This window comes from Sciurus vulgaris (assembly GCF_902686455.1).
Source record: "Sciurus vulgaris genome assembly, chromosome: 12".
Taxonomy (NCBI): domain Eukaryota; kingdom Metazoa; phylum Chordata; class Mammalia; order Rodentia; family Sciuridae; genus Sciurus; species Sciurus vulgaris.
In genome coordinates, this window is record NC_136473.1 from 47,415,972 (window position 1) to 47,441,550 (window position 25,579).

Sequence of the window (25,579 nt, forward strand, 5' to 3'; positions counted from 1 at the left end):
GTGTGTGTGTGTGTTTGTGTGTGTTGTCTTCCCAGCTACATGAGCATCGTGGAGTCTCTCCCAACCTACGGGGTTCACTATTATGCAGTGAAGGTAAGTGAACTCATTTGGTGAAGATTGCCTACCCTGCCCCCAAACAAAAAGCAAACCACACAAAAATCTTTTCTCTCTTTTTTAAAATCTCCCTGGAGACTTTTGGAGGACTAGAAGTTGGTGGAAAAGACTTGCCCAGAAAGATCACATACCACAGGAAATTGGGCAACTGAATTTTACCCCTAGGGTAGTAAGACTTGATATGGTTTCTCTCAAAAACTCATTTTCCCTTTTAGAATCACTATAATAAATCTCTAGTTCCTTTTAGTCTCAGAGGAATCCTGGGAAATCAGGACATCGAGATCTTAGTAGGAAAACTCAGTCAAATACAAGGAACTGTACAGAACAGAAACTTTCAGCAGAATCTAGTGTTTTTCTTGGTGGTCAAGTGCCATGAAATCAGCTTTCCAAAAGTTGAACTGGGATTATAGGCTGACATGTGGAATATGTGACCATTTAAGAAAACAGGATCTGTTTTCTTGAATATTGTAATGGCGAGACCAATGGGTGTTGATGCTATTCTAAATTCTCTTTAAGTTCCTTAATGTGCCAGAGTGGGATCCTTTCTTTGAAATAATAAAGAGGTCACCCAAGAAACCATGAAGAGGAAAAGTTCCCTTCCTCCTCCTTCTTTCATTTACTGGTACCTTACATGTTTAGTCCAGATGAAAAGAGCAGAAAACACTTCTAATCTCCAGATAGTCCCACCAGCAAATCAGAAATCCCCTTGCTGTTTTACCAGCATCTTTCCCGGTGTTTCCATCCAACTATATTTTTAATTTCTTTAGACTAGAACATGTGCCATATTTCATTCATTCTGTGTCATCCATAGCAACTTGCATAACACTTTGTAAGTCATTGCTATGCACAGCACTGCCCATATCTTCTCCTGAACTGCAGATTAATAACCCCTCTTCCCCATCCTTCACAGAGCTCTTGTGACTAGCACATCCAGCCCTGCCTGTCTCCCTCCCTCCCTCCCTCCGTCCCTCCCTTTCTTTCTTTCTTTCTTTCTTTCTTTCTTTCTTTCTTTCTTTCTTTCTTTCTTTCTTTCTTTCTTTCTTCTTTCTTTCTTTCTCTTTTTGATACTGGGGATTGATCTCAGGGGCACTCGTCCTCTGAGCCACATCCCCAGCCCTATTTTGTATTTTATTTAGAGACAGGGTCTCACTGAGTTGCTTAGTGCCTCGCTCTTGCCGAGACTGGCTTTGAACTTGAGATCCTCCTGTTTCAGCCTCCCAAGCCACTGGGATTACAGATGTGCGCCACCACACATCTGCCTTTTCTAAGCTGTGGTGTTAGGAGGAGGGTAACAAGGCCTCCTGGGCTGCCTTCTGGCCCTTAGAAGAAAAGTAGATCCTCTAAGGAGACTATCCCTAAGTAAGACTGTGCCAGGATGTGGCCACTGAAGTCATTGGGTGGCTAGTTCCCCAGAAGGAAATTCAAGGGTTCATGAAAAAAGCTCAAAATTCAACTGTGCCAATCAATGTTAACCACACTAGTGAGAGCTCACTTCCCATTTTGCCACCTTGTGACCATAGAGGAGACACATGAATTCAGTAGTTCCTGACATGGTGATTAAAGGCATTTCATAGGAATTGATCAGTGAGGGTTTCTCAGCTGTAGGAATATTCCATGTTGATTTGCAACCGTGGCATCTGCGTTCCAGAACAGGAACCAGGAGTTTAGGAATTCCTGTAGTGCGCACTCCCTGGCTTGCTGTTTGTTCTAAATTTGAGCTCAGTTCTCTCTTATCGTTAAAAGAGATTAAGAAATTTACCTCACCAACCCAAAAAAGACTTTTACCCCATAAAAGTCTTCCAAATATTTGAAGACTGAGATCCAGGAAGTTTCATGGAGTCTTTAGACTGGCTTCCACCTGGGGTCTGTTTTTGTCAGTTCTAGAACTTAACAAAAAGGCTGCCTCTGAAATACAGGCTTTCTGTCTTCCAGCAAAACTTTTGAAATGTGCTCTTTGTTTCGAACCAGAAACCGGGCTTGCAATTTTCAAAGTGCCAAAAGAGTATAGATGTTTGGCTCTTGAAATCTCAGAGCGTAAGCAGTTGCTCTGCTGTTGAGCAGGGCAGCACCTCTGCCCAAGCAAATGTGACCCATGTGTGTGGAACTCACGATTTGGTGACCCTGTGATCTCACTGATGCCCGATTGTGGTATAATGATAACTTATGTAATCAATCTGATGTCTCAGGGGGCATTGGGTTTCTTTTTGTTCTGTTTTCCGAAGCTACTGCAGTGCACAAGTATTCCCAGAGGTAGGGGTTTAAGTCAAGAATCTTATACTACCTTTAAATGTTTCAGCTGGGAGTGTAACTCAGTGGTAGAGCATGTGCCTAGCATGTATGAGGCCCCAAGTCCCATCCCCAGCACCAGAAAAGAAGAAAACACATAGCCCTGAAGCTTTAAAGAAATTTTCAATATTTATTCTTTTTTTCATCTTTGTGATTACCATGAAATATCTCATGCCCCACAAGAGTATTTGAAAGCCATCAGGCTGATTTTGAGTTTTCAAGACACAGTGGAAGTGTACTAGGTTTTTCAGAGATGTGGCAAATAGGACACATCTTGGGGGAAAGCCCCTGGCATGCCCACCATAAAACACTAGCATTTGGGAACATTCCTCAGCAACTCAGAATCATCCTATTTGAATATAGAATTGCTCCTTCCATGGAGGTGACAAGGTCTCTCTTTAAAATGAATAAACAGACTTGGTGTTTTGAATTCATTTTGCTACCTTGAAAATGTTTCTGCTTCAGTTTTCCTATCTTGTCCAACAGTGCCATTTCTGAGGCCTTTCCTAGCACCCAGCTGTCTTCACGAGGGAGCAGGACATCAGAAGTGACACTTTCTGGCCTGTGCTGCCTTGGGGCTGGAGAGGTTCCTAAGTAAAACTGAGCCAACTCCCTGCTTTGATTGCATAATCCTTAAAAAAGAGAGGAGTCCCTTTCTGTAGTCTCTAGTTGGCAGTTTTCTAGTTCAGAAGGCGGTTTATTTTATTGGAATGTTCCACATCTCTCAGGTTTTCTGCTTGGTGAATGAGGGACCCCGCCGGGAAGATCCACAGTCTTAGAAGGAAAAAAAGGGACAGAGCACTTGTTCCTTAATGATAAGGGGAGGGATGCTGCTAGGGCAGTGCTGCAGGTTAGGAACAGAGCCAGTTCCCCAGCCCAGGGCTCCCTGCTTTTAGAACTGAGTATCTTTCTATGATGGACACATCTGTTAATTTCCAAATTAAATGCATTTTCCCTTGTTTTCAGCTGAGATGGGAGAATCTCCTCTGGATCCAGGTATCTTTTGCAGCCCATATTTACCTATACTCCCTTTGATGTTCTAGGACAAGCAGGGGATACCATGGTGGCTGGGACTAAGCTACAAAGGAATCTTCCAGTATGACTACCATGATAAAGTGAAGCCAAGGAAGGTAAGAGCAATCTTCTTTGTCGGCTTAACGGCTCTCATTTTGAGAGAGAAACCAGGGTAAAAGTGAGTCAAAATGCTAACACCGTGTAGCCCAGAGGCTTGCCAATCTCCTGCTAATTTAAGTATATACAAATTACTCCACAATAATCCTGAGTTCCCTGGGTAAATAGTTTTTTTCACCCTGTCGCTAAGGAAACCTAAGCTGTTATAATTATTTAAGGTAAGATGCCTGGCTCAATTTTCCCAGAGCAGATGGGAGACTGTTGTTTCCTTGCTTTCTTGGTGCCGTATATTCTGGGAAAACAAAAGGCCATCTATCTTGAATCCTGAGGCCAATCTGAGTTCTCTCAAAGATTTTTTGGGTCAGGGTAGGGGAAGGTGGGTGGACTAAAAAAAATAAATAAATAAATAATTTTTTTCTTTAAAACAAGCAGGTCTCAGGTCAGGAAGAGGTGAATAAAGAGATGAGCACGAGGAAGTCTTGAAAATCCAGATATCCTAGGGCTTACAGGAAGTGGTTAGAAAATAAGGTTATTTGCCAAAAGAGAAAGAAAGGGAAGCAGAGAAGGGTCTGCAAAGTCCTTGGAAACACAAGACGGAATCTTGGAAGGGGGCACTATATTTGAATTTTCTGTTTTCATTTACACACATTTTTTAGACCAGAACAAATTGAAAAATTATAATGGAAAAATATCTTTGAGGCGAGTGCTGTCATTCAGAATCTCTGGCAGAGAATGACAGAGAGATGGTATGTAGTTCTAACCCTGAAATACATATTAAATATCTATCAAAACCACACTTGCTCTAAGAGAGAGAGAGCGCGAGAGCGAGCTTGCACGACTGGTCCATTATGTATCATTGTGGTTTGAATGACAATCCACAAATAGGATTGAAACCCACGCTGCACATCTGAGCTTATCATACCCGAGCCAGTTAACAATGTCTGACCTTACCAACTTTGTTAAATTAATAGGGGAAATGTCCTGGGTTGGGGAGGATTTTCACTCAATTGATCAGTAAATCCTTTAAGTTCTAAATAAGATCCTGAGAAGCGATGGAGGAGTTATTCACTAGGATCAAGTCAGTGGGAACCCGGCTCTTCAGGGGGGTATGTTGGTTGTAGCTACCACCAAAATCTCTGCTTCCATTTACATGTGCAAAATGAACTAGACTTTTTATTCCTATTTTTCCCTCTTTTTTTTTTTCTTTTTTCATTCGCAGAGTTTGTATTTCTGTGTCTTTCTTCCTGTTTCCCCATGCTTGTTACCATAGGGTCTTTCTAATTTTCTGTGCTTTTCTGGTCAAATTTCCTCTTTGTTTCTTCCTCCTTTTTATGTAGACTCTCCTCTCACTCTCCAACCTGTCTGACTGATTTTCTGCTTGCAAAAGCCAAGAACACTCTCAGGGCCTTTAACAAAGTCCTGCTTGGAGTATATGCAGCTTTCTCTTGCCCACATCGAAAAACCAAGGCCAGCGTGGATAATTGAGATCCTCAGCAGAGTTCATTAAAACCCAACAGCTGGAGTCTCTCCCTCAAAGCTTTTTGAAAGACACCAATAAGTATTCAGACTTGTTCCTTTCAATGTATTAATATATTTAAATGCTCTTTATTTTCCTAATTATGGTTCTAATGAAGATTGAAAAGATAATGAAAGACCACTTGATACATGTCAAACACAAGGTGGGACATATACCAAGGGCTCAATAAATTGTAACAGTGTAAGAGTGGAAAACAGATTTTGAGATAAGGAAAGAGGCCACAGGTGTGAATAATCAGCCACTGAATAAGAGAATTTAAAATAACTTGTGGAACTTTCTTAGGTCAGTGAATTAAAAATGTTAAAAGGTCAATATATTTTTCCAGCACATTGGCTCCAATTCAGACTGAATTGATATTTGAAAGAACTTATGTTTCTGTGGCCTTTGAAGAAGAAATTGGAATTCTCAAGCCTATTACTGTGGAAGGAAAACTGAGATATGGAACTTTTGGAGTCTTCATTCATTCATTCATTCATTCATTCATTCATTCATTCATTCATTTGAAAATGGTTACTGCATACCTTGCATACCTCTTACATACCTTGTAAGACACAAAGAAGACACAAATCTAGTCTTCCAGGCCTTCCCAGTGTATCAAGGAAACAGCCATGTGATAATTGAGTCAGTGATTATGAGTCTGTTTGCTGTTACTAATAACACATTACCAGGGATTAGGTAACTTTACAAAGAAAAAAGGTTTATTTTGGCTCACAGTTCTGGAGGTCCAAGGTCAAGGGGCTACATCTGGTGAAGATCTTCTTATTAGCAGAGTCCCTGGGCAGCACAGAGCATCCTCATATGGCAAGAGACAGGGAATGTGTGTGCATGTGCACATGAGTTTATGTGTGTGCATGCTCTGGTCTCTTCCTCTTATAAAGCTACCAGAATGCAATCATGGGGACTCCACATGGATGATGTTATCTAATCCTAGTCATCTCCCAAAGGCGACCTCTAAACACCATAGTCAAAATAAGTTTCCACTCCTACTGCCTTACAATGGGGTGAGGTATTTCAACATATAAATCACTGAGGGACACACTCCAAACCATAGCAACATCTTGGTGTCCTGTAGAAGCCTCTGTGAGGTGGGTGGTAAATGAAGAGAGACTCCAACTGGGTGTAAGGAGAGAGAAAGGCCTTCATAGAAGAAGCAAAGGTGCTCTGGGTCTTACAGCTCAGGGAGGGTTTTGCAGATGGACAACAGGACTGGGGAGGGGGGCGTGAGAGAGTGGTCAGTGTGTAGGGATGCTCAGTGGAGGGCAGCAGGGTACAAGGGAGTTCAGAGCACGCATAGAGCTGGAGCACAGGCTGCCGAAGAAGCTGGAGGAGAGGCTGAGAAGCCTGCAGTGACCAGCTCTGGAGGCCTCAAAGGCTTTGCTAAGACAACTTCACCCTGACTCAGCAGCTGGAGCCACAGAATAGTATGTGGAGCCAAGGAGAATACCATCAGGTTTTCATTGATATAGAAGTATCCATCTGCTAATTGCATGGAAGATGGATTGGAGGAACACAGGACTTGGAAGCCAGGACTGTTGGGGACTGGGGTTGGCTCTCAGTAGTAGGGATAGAGGAGGAAAAATTCAAAGAAGATGTTTAGAAGGCAGATGTTATTGGTCAACTCTGGGGAGAGACAAGGCAGTAAGAGGGCAATCTGAAGGGATTGCTAGGCTTCATAGGCAAGGCATGGAATCTTGAGGAAGGGAGACCTGGGAGTGGTGGACCAGAGACTGAAAGGGAAAGGAAGAGAAGGAGCAGCCATCCCCACCCCCAGAAAGTCACCATTGACTGCGTTAAAGATTTCATCTCCTTATCATGATGATCCCTGGGAGAGAGAGGCAGGTCCTAATTGTGTGAGTCCTGAAGCTTGTACATTGGCAGGGGGCCCTCTTTGAGAAGCAACTCTATAATCAAGTTAAGATCAGGGCTCTGAAAGGCCCTTGAAAGGAAGTCCCAGCTTCATTAGCTTCAAAGGGTACCAACTTCTGCTAAAACATTGATTCGACTTAAAACCAAAGACCAGAGCCATAGTTATCAAATAGCGGCTGCAAGAAGAGCTGGGCAGGGTACTTGTTTCTTCTTCTCACACCCAACATCATCACCATCATGAAAGGTGAAAGTAGGACTCGTGAGAGGCTCTGAGCACATAGGGCTCCCAGCCTGGTTCCAGAACTGGACTCTAAGGAGGCGCATAGTGAGGAAAGCAACACACATTCACTAGGGAAGTACCACAGTCCATCTGCGGTGTCTCCAGACTGTGGTTATGTCAGCAACCCATAGGAGACTTCTTAAGTGTCTGGATGCCTCCTCCAGTCCTGTCCACTCCCTGTGACCCTGTAGCTGAGCAGATAGAAAGCCTCCCAGTGATTCTGGTGTGCAGTTGGAGATGGGGACCATCCCAACTGGACATCCATGCTTCCTTTGCACACTCAGACTTGGGAGAAGTCAGCTAAGCTCAGCAGGTGTGGCTCCAGTGTCTTACACAGGGAGAGCTGGCAAGTCCCCAAGCATAGATCTGAGGCTTAGCAAGCTGCTTGTGAGGGACGCTTAATGAGCTCCATGTGAAGGATGCCCTCCAGGTGGCACCACTCCCTCCTGGCACAGGGGCCAGGCCACCTCCAGCCCCCAGGGGTACTCAGGGAACAGCGGCACCCAGTTCTGAGCACCTGGAGAGAAGTGTGTGGTAACAGCTGCATCTGTAGCCCAGGAAGCTGCTCTCGCCCGGGGCAGACAGACCTTCGCTGACACTCTGACCCAGTTACAGCGGCTCTGTCACATGGCACTACAGTACTAAGAACCAACATTCAAGTAAAGGCAGCGTCAGGGCTGAGCCTGCTGCTTCCCTTTGAAGGGCCTAAAGGCATCCTCTGATGTGCGCGGTAAACCATTAGCCCAGCCAGAGGAGTTCAGCAGCTGCCTGTGAGAATCCGCTCATGCATTTTCAAATGCCCCCCAAAAACCCCTGAGGAGGCTGTCCAGAAACAGGCAGGGCTGCTGTAGCTTGGTCCTGTTGTCTGGCTGGAATGCAGTTTGCCACTATCTCCAGAGCCTATCCTGTGTCCCTGGATCCTCACTATGAAGCTTGGTGGTTTTGGCTTTGGTACAGAGGTACCTCACAGGTGGAGCAGAGGAGAGAGAGCATGCTACTCCCTTCCGATTGTGCCCTACTATCTGCTGCTGGATCTTCTCAAAGCCGCAAGCTGCTGAGTTTTGTTTAAAATGTTTAAAAGCAAACAAACAAAAATTGACCTTTGCGGCACATGTTGTGTCAGGAAATGCTAGACATGTGGGAACATTTCGCCTTCTGGATTTTGCCTTTTGGATGTGTTCAGAAGAGTTCAGAAATGTTAAACTTCTGAAGATCACATCCCTCATATTTGGGGACAACATGCAGAGGAATAGCCCCCAAAACGCCCTTAAAAAGTGGTAAACAGTACCAAATAAGTTTTTGAAATCTGCAATACAATCGCATTCCCCAGAGCAATGATCCTTGCTTGCTTATGTGAGTTGCTTTGAAAAACAAATCAGGCAAACCCCCAAACCATATCTATAGATAGGTTGTGGGTTTTTTGTTTTTTTTTTTTTTTTTTAAGAAATCGCCTTAATTTTAAAATTGTGTAAATCTTAAATTTCTGATTTTTTTATGTTACAATATCTTTTTAAAAAGTGAATTGCTGATGCGAGTAATTTTTAAGTGTCTTTAAAATCTTCCCATTAATTTTTTTAAATTATTTTTATTTTTAGAGCTAAATAGTTACACTCAGTGGTTGGGTTCATTACACCAAACTCAGACCTGCATGGAATTCAATTTCAGTCCATGATCCCCCTTTTGCAGAAATTTTTGAAAGCCATTAAATAGCGCCTCAGAGGCTCTCAGGAAATCCTGCTTCCACCCTTCAGCCAGTGATATTTCTTTCTCACTCTCAGCCTGCCTCCCCACTTCTGAACTCTTGTCACATTCACATGCCAGGTTACACTTGGACACATCCCTTTGCATATTGCTACTCTCCCCTTTCCGCTGGTTGGTAATCTTGGCATGTTTCTGCACAGCGTGGTGTAGTGTCAGAGCATGAGAGCTGCCATGTCTACGTGCCCAGTGGTCTCCGTTTAGTAGTGGTGACAGAAGTCAGAAAGTCACAGTAGCTAACAAAAACTCCTGTAGCTTTATAGAGTATTTTACCCTATTTTATCCTTATTACAGAATTCCATTTTAGCACGTACATTACATGTTTGGAAATAAGCGCTGCCTAAGTGAGAGGCTTCGGGTTTCACAAGTTAAGGTCCTATCAGCTTCCGGAACAAATGAAACAGTGTCTGACTGGTGCTTGGGCCCTTGAAGTAACTCTTGAGCTTCATCTTAGTGTACATTTATGGTCAAGTACAGAGACCCAGGCCATCAAAGACAGAAAAATGACCATCAACAGTGACACTGGCTGTCCCGTGGATTTCACCAGTTGCTCTGTAATAAGCAAGCATATTTTCTTTCTTTCCTGAAGACCTTTGAGTAAGAAGTAAATGATACATATTGAAGAGGCCCTATTTATTAATTTTTGTAGAATCTGGATTCCAGGGGGCAGATTCGCAGATGGGGCTTCCATCTGTAAAGGAGGAGGTCCTCATAGTACGTAGATCAAAGCCTGAAACAGTAGGATAACTCTCATCTTTGGGACAATCTACCCGCTTTGAGCAGCATCAGTCCCAGTGGTGTGGGTGTGGGGAGGTCAGGCTGTTCTGCACCAAAGACTCCCAGCATTGCCAGTGCCAGACTGAGCCCTCTTCTCTGAAGAATCCCTGTGTTTTGTACTCTTTACAGCTGTGGGCAGAGCATCTGATCATCAGAGGCTGTTATAAATTAAAGCAGAACAGCCCATCTGAATGGGACACTAAGAGAGTTAAAGATTCCTCGTGCTGTATCTGAGGCTGGAAGCATCAGAGAGCAGATAGTGTGAAGCATGTGACTCATAAGACCCATCCTAAAAGGAATACTCAATACCTGTAAATCACCAGTCCCAGATTCAGCCTATTCATCAGCCACATTCAATGAACGCTCTCCATTGGGAAAGAATGGCGACGGCAGTCCTTGTTACGCACTCAGCAGACAGCATTTACTTATTTATTTGATGTGCAATTAGGGGGGCTTTTATGTACACTTAGATGTACAATTAGGAGCATTGTGGGGTCTCTTCTGAGGCATTAGGAGAAAGAACCAGAGTAATTAGCCTGCCCCTTGTCCCTGAGCAGCCGGTATGGCTTCCTATGATTCCTAAGAGTATTTCAGAAGTGGGGGTGTTGGCCCTGGGAATTGATGCATTATTGTCACCTCCCCAGATTAGTAAAGACTTTTGAACTGCACAAGATGATGAGACAGGAAGGGAAGATAATATTTACAGGAAATATTCCATTAACTATGAGCTGGCTCCCAGCAGCTTGGCCCTGCTAAATTATTCAGTGTGATAAGAACTGCTGACTTCGTTTTCAGCTTCTCTTTGGGTGTGCTTGACTCATTTGCCGATTGCTGAGCCCTCTGGCTTGGCTGAGGGGCGGCTCCCTCATTCTAGCATCTGTATTCCCCTCGGAAACCACACCCTGTGCCCTCCTGGGAGAAAAGCTACACTTAATACATTTAGCATTCTTAGCATTTTGCAGCCTCTGCCATTCACAGTGCAGGATCAAAGGGCCTCCTCCATTTGCCTCTTATCTGCCCTTCAGATCTCCATGATGGCCTGAGTGGACCTGGAAGGGTTTAGTGCCTGTGGATGACAGGCCCTGGCCATGGGTCATCAGGGAGGGCAGCCTCAAAGCTGAGGAGCAGGCTTGGGGGAGGGAAAGGGAACATAGGGAGTTACCAGAAACTGCCATTTAAAAATAAACTCCCAATAAAGAAAACAAAAAAGACAGGTTCTGAGAACATCGTCCTGAACATGGCCCTTCTCAAACCACCACTATCAGGTGTACAGTATTATCATGTTGCAAGAGGAAACCCAGCCTCTCCTCCCATTCAAGAATTGTGATCACCTGAATGTGTTGAGCTAGAGTGTTAGAACTTCACTGCAGATCGTGGAACAATGAAGTCCTGGCCAATGAAATGGCACCCATGTGAGGGTTTCTGGAGGGAAGTCAGACTAAACAGCGAGGCTCAGGGGGAACTGACCTGAGCTTGCCTCTGACGATGATAAGTGGAGGCAAGATCCTGGGGTCAAGAAGCAAGACCCAGCATTTCTGGGTGGGCCCCTAATTTATTGCACTACTCTGGCTGAGCAAGTCACCCTGCTTCACCAAGTCCCATTTGTCTTCTCTTAGTGCTTGAAAGAAACCTGATCTTGCTCATATATCAATATGAGCTTGCTATAAACATTGAATAAACTGCTTAAAAAAATATGAAGCCCTAAGTAAATTCAAGGCATTACTAACTACAGACAACAGTTTTGAAAGCACCTTCCATTTTCTGAGACTTCCTAGGTCACTACAATACTTGGAGTTGTTGGTTGTGGTGAGGATATGTGGCTCTTCCCCATGGAAGTTCATTCACTTGTCCATTAAATGTTGTCCAAGTGCCTATCATCTACTAGAGCCTGCTCTCAGCTCTGCAGACAGATCAGGGGAGACAAGCTCCCTGCCCTCCCAGAGCCCACAGTCTAGTGAGAAAGGAAGTCAAATGACAGCAGTAAATAACACTGTAACACAGAGGTCCCATAAACCCTGTGGAGACAATAAAGCAGGAGAGTCAGGGCAGGAGCAGTCTCTGAGCAGGGAGCATTTAAGTGACTCTTTACCTCAGGTTCCCTGGAAAGGACAGGAGGGTAAGATGGGCTTGTGTGCAGGAAGTGTAATGGGGAGACTTCCAGCTTTAGGAAAATGGAAAATAAGCAGGACAAAGCAAAGAGAGAGAGAGAAAGAGAAAAAAGCTCCTGTGCAGTCCTGACATGGCATCACTCAACCCAGATTGATGTTCTGAACCCCTCAGAACCATCCCTGTGAGGCTGGGGTCAAGCCTTACCCCCCAGCATTAACCAGTCATTGGTTCCAGGCAACCTGCACAAAGCAGGTTTGACCTTGGGGAAATGACTCTCTCCAGCTGAGAGGAATTCTAGAAGAGGAACCCTAAAAAGAGAACAGTCAACACAGCACAGTGTTTTGACCACAGTGGTTCTCAAAGTGTGGTCCTTGGAACAGCAGCATCCACATCACCTGAGAACACGTTAGAAATGCAAACTTGGAATCCCTGCTGGGGCTTAGAGATGGAGAAACTTGCAGTTTGCCTCCCCAGGCCCTCAAGGTGATTTAGATACATGCTAAAAAGTTTGAGGAATACTCTTGTACATATAGGCAATTGAGAACTTTGTGATTCTGCTTTACTGTTTTTGTTGAGATGTTTTAGTCGGTTAAAACCAAATTCCTTCCTAGAACAGTTGTACCTTAAAAAGAAACAAAAAGATTTCGTAAACCAGCGATCTCCACATCCACTCAAAGATCCAAAGTAAATCTCCACCAAAGAACTTGGGTGCTGTTAACTCACTTTCAGGATATTCAGAAAAAGTCACGATAACTTATTGAAATTCTCTGTGTTTCAGTCTGTGAAATGGTGACTGTAAGATGCAGGATGAATATAGTCTAGTTTTCTTGATCTTGAATAAGTTTGCTTCTCAGTTTCCGGTTCTCCGTTATACTAATGAAAGACAGGGTCTCCTCAGAGCAAAGGTATCTTTGCTAAAATGATTGACTTTTCTCCCCTTGGTCCTTGGATCTGGGAACCCAGGGTCCCCCGGTTCCCACAGATTCCATTGGAGACCATTGACTCCAATCTTGAGTAAGCCAAGCTTCCAAGAGCACCAGCTTATATTCATGTTGTGTTCTTGTTGAAACTCATGCTGGTGCCAGACTTTCTCCTTCGAGGAAGGTTGATCTGCCTGTGAGCAGGTGAAAAGGCATTACCTCATCCAAGTGGGTAATTCTTGGAAGCTATCACGTGAGATGTGAGAGAATTTCCCTAGGAAGGTACAGAAAGAGTTATGTAATACCCCTTAAGGAGAAAGGGGGTCCACTTCTCTCACAGTGTGACATGCTTGGAGGCATCTCTTGGAGGAGGTGCATTCAAGCTCTGAAGATCCCCCCAGATGGTCACTGGGGTCAGTCTTTAGGCTCAACAAACCTTTGGGGAGCTATGTACTTTCCCCCACCTCAGGCATCCTGCCATTGCTTGCGGTGACCAGGCATCTGGGCCAATAGTCAAGACCGTTCTAGCTCCATTTCTGCAAGATGAATCACTTCCCTAGACCTCGGATTCCTCCTCAGCAAGGTGGTTGATGTAACTGATCAAGAGTCTTGAGATTGAGGGCATCTTGACACTATTCAGGAAGAGGAACAAAACAAGAGGCAAGCTCATTTTAAAGCCAGAGGAGAGTCATGAATAAAAGCATTTTTCTAGAAGAAAGTAGTAGAAGGGGGAAATGCCAGTTTCTGTGTCTTTGTTCTCCAGATGAGCCAAAGCCCAAGCTAGAGCTGATTAAATGTCCAAAAGTAGCTTTTGTCCCTCAGCTGATATGTCTTTTGTGGTATGTGGTCTCCCAGGACTCCTCTGATTCCCACACCAGTGCCGAGTCCCTAGACGTGTCCTCTCCGCCCCTGCACAGGCATGCACACCAACACCAAGAGAGGCCACATAAATAGCCATGCTGAGTGTGTGGACAAGAGGGGTCAAACATGACACTAGGTATTTATAACATTCAAATAAACACATAGCCAGACAACACAGTGGCTCCCTAGAGACTGACAAACTTCTAAATAACTCTGCAGATGCAGATTCCTACTCCTCAAGGCCCCGTGGACCTTGGGTGTAATTTGAAGAAGCAAATCAAAACCAAATGCTATTGTTGGATCCCAAATCACTGCAGAAGAGCATCCACTAGCCTCATTCACTCCAGAAGAAACCACGAACCAGTAGTAGCTTATGAATAGCTTTGGTGTTTCTGGCTTATAAACCAAAGACTTTGCATAGGATAGCAAGAACATTGACCACATGGGTCTCAAGGGTGAATCTCTTGTATCTCACATTATTCCATTAAATGTGCTCTTCCCTTGTCCCTTGATAAAACCACAGGCAGCCTATGGATTTTCTGATCACTCCTGTATAATATCAAGTCACACAGTCCCTTTAAATAGCAAAATAAGCTTTTCTTAAAAATCAGAATGTCAGGTCCTTTAGGAAACTCCTGTGTTAGTCTTTCTGCCCGTAATAAACTACATGAGATGATCAACTTATAAAGACAAAAGCTTTATTTTGACTTGCCACTTTGATGCTTCTAGTCCATTTTCTAGGCCTGTTTTGCTCTGGGGCCTGTGCTAACACAGCACCCCTGGTAGGAGAGAGTGGTGGAGAAAAACCACTCATTTCATCTTAAAGCAAAAGAGAAAAGAGGCAGGAATCGGAATCTTACAATCCCCTTCAGGGGCAGACCCCATGACCCAAGGTGCTCCCACCAGACCCCACTTAAAGGATCTACCACCTCCCAGCAGCACCCCCATGGGAACCAAGCCTTTAACTTTGGGGCCTTTGGGGAACATTTAAGACCTAGCCTATAGCAGTTCCAAGTTTGATTTAAAGTTAGGTCTGCTTCCATCTCCCAATTGAACTCCACCTCTCCTCAGGCTCACATGATATCAGGTGCCCCTATTGAGCTCTCCCCGTGACCCAAATGCACCCTATTGTAGTAGGTGGAGCGGGGCAGTAGGTATCGTCCACCTTTGCCCTCTAGGGAGTGGTGAGTTCACAGCATGACCCTCTCCCAAGGACATGTCTAAAAGCTCTCTCTGGGTGTCTACCCACCTAAACATGTCACACCCCAGCTGTGGGTGAGGGGTTTTAAAGTCATCTAACCAAGGCTTTTCTTTTTTTAATTGTGATAAATTCACATACCCTAATATCTACCCTCAGCCATTTTTCAGCGTACAGTTCACTTGTGTTAAGTGTATTCGCAGTGTTGTGTCACCCGTCTCCAGAATTGTTTTCCTCTTGCAGAACTGACACTTTGTAACTAATAAACAATGATTTTCCATTTCCTCTTCCCTCAGCCTCTTGGCAGCCACAATTCTACTTTCTGTTTCTATTCTTTGACTTTTCTAGGTACTCGGATAAGTGAACCAAAGTATTTGTCTTTTCGTTGGGGTTTTTTGTTGTTGCTGTTTGGTTTGGTTTGGTTTGGTTTGGTTTGGTATGGGGTATTGAATCCAAGGCACTCAACTATTCTCCAGCATGAACCACATTCCCAGCCTAAAAGGGTTTTTTGTTTTTCTGGCTTGTTTTTGTTTTTGTTTTGGTACCAGGATTGAACCCAGGGGCACTTTACCACTGAGCCACATCCCCAAACCTTTTTATTTTTCGAGACAGGGTCTCACTGATTTGCTTAGGGACTCACAAAATTGCTAAGGCTGGCTTTGAACTTGTGATCATCCTGCCCTAGCTTCCCAGGTCGCTGGGATTTGGGGTGTGCACCACCACACCTGGCGGACCAATGGGTTTTAATATCTAAACCAGGCCACTCTTGACAGTGAAAAGAGGTTAATAATTGAGCCAGGTTGTCACTCAAACCAGGGCTGCTGCAGACAAGCCACGGCATGTGTTGACCCATCTAACAGCCAGGTGAGCTTCCTAACCAGCTCTTGGTCCCTGCTTTTTTCCTCCTCCTGGATGGTCCGCTCACAACTTTCTTTAGGGGTATCGCTCATCTCAAGGCCTCCACTGGGTCTTCCATTTTACCATCCTTGGCTCTAGTGATACAGAGGCAAAATTACTCACAGACAACATAATTCACAGCAAACCTGTGTAGAGTTAGTAGATGGAGACTCCAGAGAGCCCTGGGCAGTGATATAGACTGTCTGTCCCACCACTAATTCTTTTTCTCTGGATGTTTCTGGTGGCTATGTGGGGTTTTGCACAACTCTTCACTGGTCCTGAGAACACTCTGGAAGTCCCATACTGGCATCTAAGGTAGTCCATAGGGTTCCCCTACAGTGTGCTCAGCTCCTTGCAATGAATGTCCTTGTTCTGGATTTTAACAGGAGGGCAAGGAGCCAGAGGAGCTGTGGGCTCCAACCTCCGGGTACTCAAGTTTAACTGGCAACCAAATGCCTACCTTCAGTAAGCATTAGAAGTCACAGCTGAGTGAATCTCCATGCCTGCATGTGTATTTTTAAGTACATAATTGAGTTTATGTTGAGGTTTGAAGACTCATAAGACTCTGGTCACTGGCCAGATTTTCACCAGCAGAGTGGGAAGAGAACAGCTCGCTGTCAGTGCCACGGCCCTGGTGCTGATGGGCCGGGGAGTGAGTCAGCTCCATAGAGGCCCCTGTGGCAGAGGAGAAGGGGTGCTGGCCGGGGAACTGTCTGACAAGAGTGAGCAAGCTTCGCATGGAAAAGGGGTACACTGAAGGTTAAGGGGCCACTTTTTTGTCCTGCTACTTTCAAATACTTCTACTGAGTTTTAATCAAAGATTATCATGGACCCATGATGAATCCAGTCTAGGATTTACTGATCAAAACAGCAGAAAGCCACGAAGAACCTTCTTGTCACTCCCTTTTCTTTCTAATCCCCAGCCCTAGGTACCCCCAACCTACTTTGTTTCTCTCTGGATCCATTTATTCTAGATTTTAAAAATAAATATGTGGCATTTTGTGACTAGCATCTTTCACTTAGAGTAATGTTTTCAAGGGTTATTCATGTTGTAACATGGATCAATCCTTGTTTCCTTTATTTATTTTCATTAACTTTGACAGTGATAAAGTTTTTAGGTTTTTTTCATACATGTATATAGGGTAATAATGTCTGTCTCAATCTACTGTCCTTCCCATCCCCACCCGTCCCACCCCTCTCCCTTGGTTCCTTTTTATGGCAGAATAATATTCCAGTGTCCTCTGACAGTTACTTCAACATTTTTTCTGCACCAACATAACATGCATACATGTGCACACACATGCACACGCACATGTGCACACACACAAATGGCATCCTAGACCTCTGACCTGCTGTGATCCCTCATATAGGGGCACAGTTACATATTTGGTTTCCTTTTGATGTTCACTAGATGTCACCTTCATGAGACCTTCCCTGACTACCTTATTAACAATGACAACAACCTAGCCACCTTACCTGTTCTGCGTTTGTCCTTGCAGCCTGTTATCTTTTGACTCTCTGGTTTTCTTATTTATTTCTTATTTATCTCCTCACCTCTCTCCTCATAAGATGTATGGGCAGTTTTATTCACTGCTGTATCCTGGGTGCCTCCCAGTGTCTCACACCATACACTCCACAAATGGCTGAACGGGTAAAAGGAGTTGGAGCAAAGTATCTAATAGCCTGTTGCAAACCGCCCCTAATTTTGAAGACTCTCCATACATATTTGTACAGGGGCCTCAGATTTAAGCCTTCTATTTATAGAATGGCTCGTGTAAGGAAGGGTTTGTGAGAGCTCCCTCCACAGAAGAGCAAGACATCTATAAAGGAAAGGAGGGGAGCAGAGAGTCCTGTAACTTTCTACAGCTTCATTTTGTGGATGAAAAAAATGAAAAGCATTAAAAATTGCTCCCATCTGGGCTCTCCTTTGAATTCATTTTTTTGTCCATTGAACCAAAAGGAAGCTGAGAGCTAATAGTAATTAGATATCCAGAGCATGTAGCTGGAGCCCTGCAGACCCTTGAACAATTCCAGTTAATCTGGACTCCTTTTATTTCTTAGAAGCAGGAAGCATTAGGTTGGGGAGGCTGATTGTTGAATTCTAGTAACCTCTTTGTCTTCGACCATAGCTGCTTGTTTCTGCTGAACCGTGCGATACTTGGGTTCTGTAAGTTCTTTTTCCCCCCCTCATATTGTGCATGATTCAAAGGCTGAATTGACCTTCCTGAAACTGTTAAACCTGTTTAACACCAGGCCTCAGCAAAGCCAGAACCTGTTGTCCCCAACTCTGCCCACCACTGTTGGCACCTGCTGGTGGGACAAGTGGACTGTACCGTATGGGTCCCATCTGCCTTCACCCCATTCCTAACAGAGAGCCTGGAGCAGAGGAGGATGTTTCCAAGATGAGTTGTGACAGTTCTCTCAAGGATTCTAGTTGGGGACCATGAGTCGCTGGGATTGTAGATGTGCCCAGTTCTCTCTGGACTGGAGTTGAGTTCAGACAGAGCTGCCAGGAGAAGGATCTTGGCTCCTTCATTGAGGCAAAATCCCTCCTTGGCTGGCTGTAATCACCACTTCTCTATTGTCACATCCGTAACAGTTGAGAAATGCATTTTTAACAAAATGTCTGGGTTTAATCACTGGAGATTCTTCACCTCAGGGAAGTAGCCTGTATTCAAGCAGAAAGAAGAGGGTTTGAAAACTTACTCCCATCATGTCTCATCTGTGTGATGTTAAGAAAGTGAACTTAACCTCTCTTGAGTTGCCATGAGTTGCCATGATACCTACTTCATAAAGTTCTCCATTCATTCATTCATTCATTCAACAAGCATTTGTTGAATACCTAATATGTCCCAGGAATTGTACTCAGGGCTATAAAAATAGCATTCCAGGTCTTAAGTCTGGTGGAGAAGATATTTGAGTTAAAAAGACATTCATAATACAGGTTGATAATTGTTGTGACAGGGATGTGTGTGAATATCTGAGAGAACCAACCCAGCCCAGACTGGGATCGGGGACTGGGAACCCTTCTGGTAAAAAAAAAGTAGTTCAGGGCAGATTGCTGAAAAGTTTCAATTTCCTCTTCTGCTGTCACTTCTCTCCCTCCCCCAAATTCACAGTTCCTCCGGTTGACCTGCCAACTTTAGGATTCCTCTGGGGGGAGATCAGAGCTTTAAATAGAGCCAGCCCTTCTGGAAAGACAGGGAATTTAGACTTGAAGTCCTCACCCCTAGAAAATATCCCCTCACCTCTCTTCTTTCCCGGATGGCATTGCTCCAGCAAGAGGATCCAGAGAGGGAGAGCACCAGTGTCAACAAGGGTCAGAGTGCAAAGATGGCCCCTGACTGCCTTGAGGCAAGCAGAACTCAGAACCTACAACACAAAGCTGGGAATAAAGGAGGCAGGCCCAGCGCCTCGCCCCCTACTGGCTGCAGCTGCAATTGCAGAGCAATTGCAAGACCAGGAGAGTTATCCAGCAGCAGCTCCTTTGAAAAAGCAAGCTGCAAATGCCTGGCCGGCTGCCTGCTCCCCTGCCTTGATGCCTGGCTCACTCTCCAACCAGGGGAGCATGGAACTAACACCTGAAACTTCAGAGCACATAGTGCACCTCCCTCCTATGCCCACCAACCAGAGGACTGTGACCAGCAGGAGGGGCCCGTTCTTGAAGTACGAGGGATTTCAGCACGCAAACAAGCTGCTGTTGGAAAATGATTCCCAAACAGTGCTTGCTGGTTTGCCTTTTTTCCTTTTCTTTTCCTCCCTCCTCCTCCTTTTTTCTTCCTCTTCCTCCTCCCCCTCCTTCTTTTATTACATATATGACACTAGGCTAGAGTATTGTAATTTTATCTTTTTAAAGCTTGATACCTTTTCGTTACAAGGGTTTTGTTACCAGGGTTCCCTGGACAGCAGGTTGCCAATCATCCTCTGCCGTCCCATCTCTGTCTTTCATGGGGTCAGGTGACCTCCACAAAGGGCACTGGGATGTTTCTGTGATGCCACATCTTTGTATAGAGCTACCAGGTGTAGGAGAACTGACAAATTCCCCAAATTCCCCAGCTCCCCCCACCTCCAAAGTCTGCCCTCCAAAGTATTAAAACCCTGCTTTAAAAATAACACTTTACTGCAATCCAAAAGGTGTCTTTGCCAAAACTGGGGAAATGGCCCATCCAGATTTTCTCCCCAGATGCCCTCAGTGCCTCCCAAACAGATTAATTCACCCCTTTGAGGCATCCAATTGAGGTAGATCCTTTTCAAGGAAGGTCTGGGACACAGAGAGGTTAGGCCACACATCACTGGGCCACAGGACTCATTGTAAGGAAAGCCAAAGTTAGACCCAGGTACTCCACCTCCTTGGGCAGTTTCTGCCCTTCAGACACTAACCCTCACACTCTAAGGAGGCAAGAAATTACACTGGGAGGCAGAGGATAAGGAAGAAAAAACTCAAGTTGCCTTTAAAGTATTTACATTCTCCAAAGCACTATGGTAAAGTCTTTCTGCAAGAAAAGCCAAAGAAAATAATATAGAGAAAGGCCCTGTGGGGAGAAAAATAAAAGAAAATCTAGTCCACTAGGGGAAAATAAACTGGCCTGTGTCTCCATAGACTTCTTAAGGACTCGTTAACCTCTTTCCCTTTTCCCTTTCTAAAGATTCTTAAACCAAAGGAAGCTAAAAGGTTTTTGATGGGTTAAAAAGAGGCCATCCATTAAAGGGTCAAGGCCTGGTGTGCTGGGCATCTGTCACCAGATTAACCAAATCAATTTGGAGCTTGTGTTGTCTGACAGAGGAGGCAACTGGCCGGAGGAACATCTTGATTCCATTAGGTCTGGCTGTGGAGAAATATTAACCATTGTTTTGTTTGTGGGTTGTGGGGCCATCTCTGCAGAAAAGAGATAAAGAGATGCCAGGGAGCCTCTTTGACACAGGTAATGTGAGACCACGATGGTGGTGTGCATAGTTTGGAGGGCTGATTTGGTTCTGGTGATAGACCATTCTGCTTTGGTTAATGCCAAGGCATATCATAATAGAATACTTACTTCTCGGGGCAAACATTTTGAGATCAAAAATCATAACCAGAAAGTGGTCAAAATGAACTGTAATCACAATTGCAGCAGACGCAGGAATTGGCTGGAAAAGGCTAGAATGAACCAGCCCAAAGAGAACACAGCAACCTGCAGCTCAAATGGAATGATCACGAACCCTTGGTGAGGCGTAGGCTTGCATCGCAAGAAGTCCAACAGAACAGGAAACATCGTTTTAAGCACCCGGCACCATATTAGTCATCTTTCAAAAAAAATTTCACAAACCTATAGGACTGATAGGTGCTCAGAGTACTCAGAAGTTTTATTTTTTTACATGAAGACTAATATTGGCATGTCAACAATGAAGGGGAAGGGACATAGTAATTGCTAGTACTTATTGAGTGCTTACTGTGTGCCAGGCACCGTTTGAACCGTTTTTTATGCATTGACTCATTATTATAACAACCCTATGAGAAGCACTGTTACCAATAGCAGTATTTTGAACATCAAAAAGTTAAGCACACAAAGAAATTAAGTTGACAAATAAATACAGCCAATAAGTAGAAGATAGTATGACTTTGAAAATCATGCTTTTGGTCCTATTCTATATGAACTCTCATGCATAGGAAATGTTTAAAACAAAATACTCAGTTTTTTTTTTTTTTTTAATTCAAAAGACTAGGTGTGGGGCATCGTCTGGATTTACAGTCTGACTCTGACCTATGCTTAGAATGTAGCAACACCTGTGCATCCTGATGTCTTAGAGACAAGGAAGCTAAGATGTGGATGGACCATCAGGCATGGGCATCCCAGTTGGAGTTCTTGCTTTTAAAAATGATGAACCCAAACAGTCAAGAATAAGTGAGGGGGTTGGGGAGATAGCTCAGTCGGTAGAGTGCTTGCCTTGTAAGCATAAGGCCCTGGGTTCAATCCCCAGCACCCCCCACAAAAAAAAAAAAAAAAAAAAAAGAATAAGTGAAATTCCTGAGTACTGATTATTTGAAACAAAAGCATGAGCCCTAACCTGATGAGGTGAATAGTGCCTCAAATCAAGTTTTAAAAGGCTGATACAGAAACCAGAGACAGTTTTTCAGCTAACCACAGAATATGCAGGCTATATTTTGTAAGTCTTGTCTTCCCAGCTTGATTCTAAACTCCTTACAAGTATAGTCACCCCTCCGTGCCTGAGGGGGTTAGCTCTGAGGACCCTACTTGGATATCGAAATTCACCGATGCTCAAGCCTCTAATATAAAATGGTGCAATATTTGTAAACAACTTGTGCATACCCTCCTGTAAACTTTAGATCATCTCTAGGATACTTATCTAATGTGATGTAAATAGTTAACATACTGTGTTGTTTAGGGAATGATGACAAGAAAAATGTCTCTGTGTGTTTCTGCATTGTGATGCAGGATTTTTTTTCCCAAATATTTTTGATCTCTGGTGGTTGAGTCAGGTGCAGACTCCACCAGTGTAAGGGTTGGCTGCATAAACATGTGCTGGGCACATTTCTCATCCTGCCCATTAGCATAGGCCAGTGCAAAGAAGATGCTCACTACTTGAATTGGTGGGAAAGGATGGGGATTGAATGCTGCGTAATACCCAAGGGCTTTGTTTCTCTTTTCTTTACAAATAAAGTAAAATATATTGAATACTATGGAACTGATATAAAACTGACATATGGTTTCAACCCATGGCTGCATCCTGCTTTCATACACCTGCTTTTTTTGCTCCCTAAAAATGATTGTGCCACCATAGCAGAACCCTACCAGGATGCACATGACAAAAATCCACTGAGCACAGGCTTGGGGGCCTCTGTGGCACCTCACATCTTAAACTCCAGGCAGCTCACATTCAGCCACTTCCTCCTTTTGTCCTGCAGGTGGATAGCAACTCATTTTTATTTGCTAAGTATATAAATAAACCTAGAGGCTTGTGAGTGGCTTTCTGCATCTAGAAAGTGGAAAGAGCAGAAGTGAAAGAAGGAAGTGGAGTTTTAGTTTGGATATCTCCTCCTGAGCTTGGAGTCTAATTCTTCTTATTAGAAGACTCCTTGCTGGAGTTTGGAAAGCATGCAGCATTATTTGGACTGCCAAATCCTGATCTGAAGAAGCGAGAATTTATTTAGCCAGAACTTGAAACATCTTTTTGTTCTCATTCATGGTAAGAGCCCCTCATGGAGTATTAGAAAGAGCCCAGGATGGGAAGTCACAAGATGTGCCTCTCATCATCAATGACTTATTTAACCTCTGCCCGTCCCGTAACCTCTCTCACTGGGGATCTTCATCTGTGAAAGCAGGAGGTGGAGCAGATTGCTGCTGTGATTCTGTATAATGGCCCCTCTGGATGAAGCAGGAAGTTACTCATAGGGACGTCATTAAGAGGCTTGGTGACTCAGCCTTAGGGACCAGAGGAAGACAAGCTCCCTGAAGTCCTGATCAAGAATAAGAGCCACTAGACCAAGCTTCCTCTCAAGTCCGTATTTCCACATCATCCTGAGTACTTGCCCACCATGCCACGTGCTGTCCCAGCGCTTAGTAAACCCTGGCTGCAGAGGAAGTCCAGCGGAGCCAAGGCCCCTTCCTCTGCCCCAGCCTTCAGCCATACACAGGATGTGGGAATCCAGCAGACTTGCTAATAGGAACCAGTACCTAGGCCCTGGCTCATTAAGGATTTATAGTGCACCCTGTTGCACTCAGGGCTCAAAAGCAGTATTTATTAACCACTCTTGTTTGCTCTTTGTGGATAAATGTTTCCCATCTTCTATTTTACACATGAGGACATTAAAAGCCCAAGTAGAGGGCTTGTGACCACATTGGGAATCACAGCAAGATGAGGCTAGAAACTGAGAACCCACTTTCTAGGGCCAGGGTCTCAACAATAGTGACAAACCCTTTTCTGGTGAAATCACTTCTTTTCTTTTCCTTCTTTTCTTTCTTTCTTTCTTTCTTTCTTTCTTTCTTTCTTTCTTTCTTTTTCTTTTCTTTTTTTTTCCTTTCTTTGCCACTGAGCGTCACCAGTCCTTCTTTATTTTGTGACAGGGTCTTGCTAAGTTGCTAAGGGTCTCAAGAGTTGCCTAGGCTGGCCTTGAACTTGTGGTCCTCCTGTTTCAACCTCCTGAGTTGTTGGAATTACAGGTGTGCATCACCGCACCCCGCAACTTTGTGATGATTTCTCTGTTTCTTTCCTGTGCAAGCCCAAATCATTGAGGCTGTTCTTAATCACATTTATTGTTGTGTCTTAGTCCTTGATTGAAAGCTACTGAATACAGAGGTGATTGCAATGCAGGAAATTAGAGGAAGCCAGGCCTCCAAGAAAAGAAAGTAATACTTGTTATTATTTATGGTATAAAGAGGAAGCAAAGCCATTGTGTACAACTAAAAAGATTTGGTTTTATACATCCTCCTTGTAGTCACATTGTTGCTCATTTGTGAAAATCATTCCACTTGTAAAGTTAACCACCCATTAGTGACTAGGAACTGTTCCCACTAATTGGTGGACTCAAGGGGAAAGCAACATAGTTAGAGGTTGGAGTAATGGACCAGGTGCCCTTGACTTCTATTTCTGGTTCCTTCTCTAACTTGCTGTGTGGCCCTAGGCCATTTCCCCTCATTTCTCTGGACCTCATTTTCCCCAAGAAAATTTCCCAGCCACTCTTCTTGAGGGATGCTAAATGATCAAAAAAACAACATCTGCAGAGTTTTTAAAAGATGTCTGGATGAAGACATTAGAACGGCCTTGATTTGGTAGGTTTTAATTAATAAATTTTTCTATTATTGATAGAACTACACAGTTGAGCTTTTAATTAGCTCCACAGGCATAATTGGCCATGGGAGTGACACATAATCCTAAGGGAACTAGCCCAGGCCTAAGGATGATCATTATGAGTGTCCCATGGGTCTTTATGTGGAGTTGCAAAGCGCAGTGACATCTTTAAGTGGTGGCTGGCGTATGATGGCTACCTGGATAGCCAAGAGAAGGAGGCTCCCCTGTAATGGTTCAGAGGATGAGGGACTGTCCTAGAGCCAGTGCAGTCAGACCCACCTTTTCCTGTTGCTAAGAGGGCAGCAGGATCGAACATCTTTTGTTTGCTAATTTGCTTATCTTTTTTTGCTCTGACAGCCACAGAAGGAGTGTTGAGCAGGCAGGGGCTCCCAACTGTGGGCACAGGAATGAACAGAAACACCCCAGGCTCCAGGAAGAGCCCAGTGACACCTGGCCCTAGCTGCCAATAGCAGCTGTCCCTGCCCTCTCCATCTCTGCTGTCTTCATACTCCCACTCACCAGTGTGCCCAGCTCCCCATCTCTGCCCCCTCCTCTAAGTGAGGAGAAAAGGATCCTCAGCCAGCATGCCTGGGACCCTTCTCATGTCCAGTGCAACAATCCCATCCTGAAAAACTACCCCGACATTCATCTCACTCCCACCCTCCCTTCCCAATATTTCATTTGCAGAATGAAAAACACACATAAAAAATAGTGCTTAAGGCAGACATCAAGGGAAATGCATTGTGCTGCTCCCTGTTACAAACATTCCTACAGACACATCATCCTAGGGACATGCCTGGGAGTCAGAACTCCAGGGTTCACTGCTGAGAACGGCAGCCAGAGGCAGAAGCTGTCCCGGGGCAGCCACGGTGGCCGCAGACAGAGGGACCGCAGCAAGCCCAGATGGTTTTGTTTGGGCCCCTTGGCAGACTCAAGGATCTCCACGCTGAACAGCATGAGGGACCACTTAGAGCAAAGGCGTGGTTTGTGTTTTATTTTGCAAGGAGTTGGGGAAGAAGGGGTTGCCAGGAACCAACCCTGTGAGCATTCTGCTCTGGGTT

The 25,579-nt window shown here is 44.4% G+C and overlaps 1 protein-coding gene and 1 long non-coding RNA gene across 12 annotated transcripts in view; one reads left to right on the forward strand and one right to left on the reverse strand.

Annotated features, from left to right (window-relative positions):
* The window catches only part of LOC306641460, a 38,519-nt gene extending 14,865 nt beyond the window's left edge, over window positions 1–23,654 (reverse strand). Inside the window, exons 1-2 of the long non-coding RNA XR_013758157.1 lie at window positions 21,693–23,654; window positions 5,781–21,577 (exon numbers count right to left, since the gene is read on the reverse strand). This is a non-coding gene — a long non-coding RNA (uncharacterized lncRNA). The remainder of the gene's footprint in view (window positions 1–5,780; window positions 21,578–21,692) is intronic.
* Window positions 1–25,579, forward strand: part of FRMD4A (FERM domain containing 4A) — a 574,854-nt gene that overhangs the window by 494,476 nt on the left and 54,799 nt on the right. For all 11 annotated transcript variants that reach the window (XM_079106538.1, XM_079106536.1, XM_079106537.1 and 8 more), the window contains 2 exons: window positions 36–93; window positions 3,444–3,530. In XM_079106538.1, the coding sequence (XP_078962664.1) occupies window positions 36–93; window positions 3,444–3,530 (145 nt within the window). The remainder of the gene's footprint in view (window positions 1–35; window positions 94–3,443; window positions 3,531–25,579) is intronic.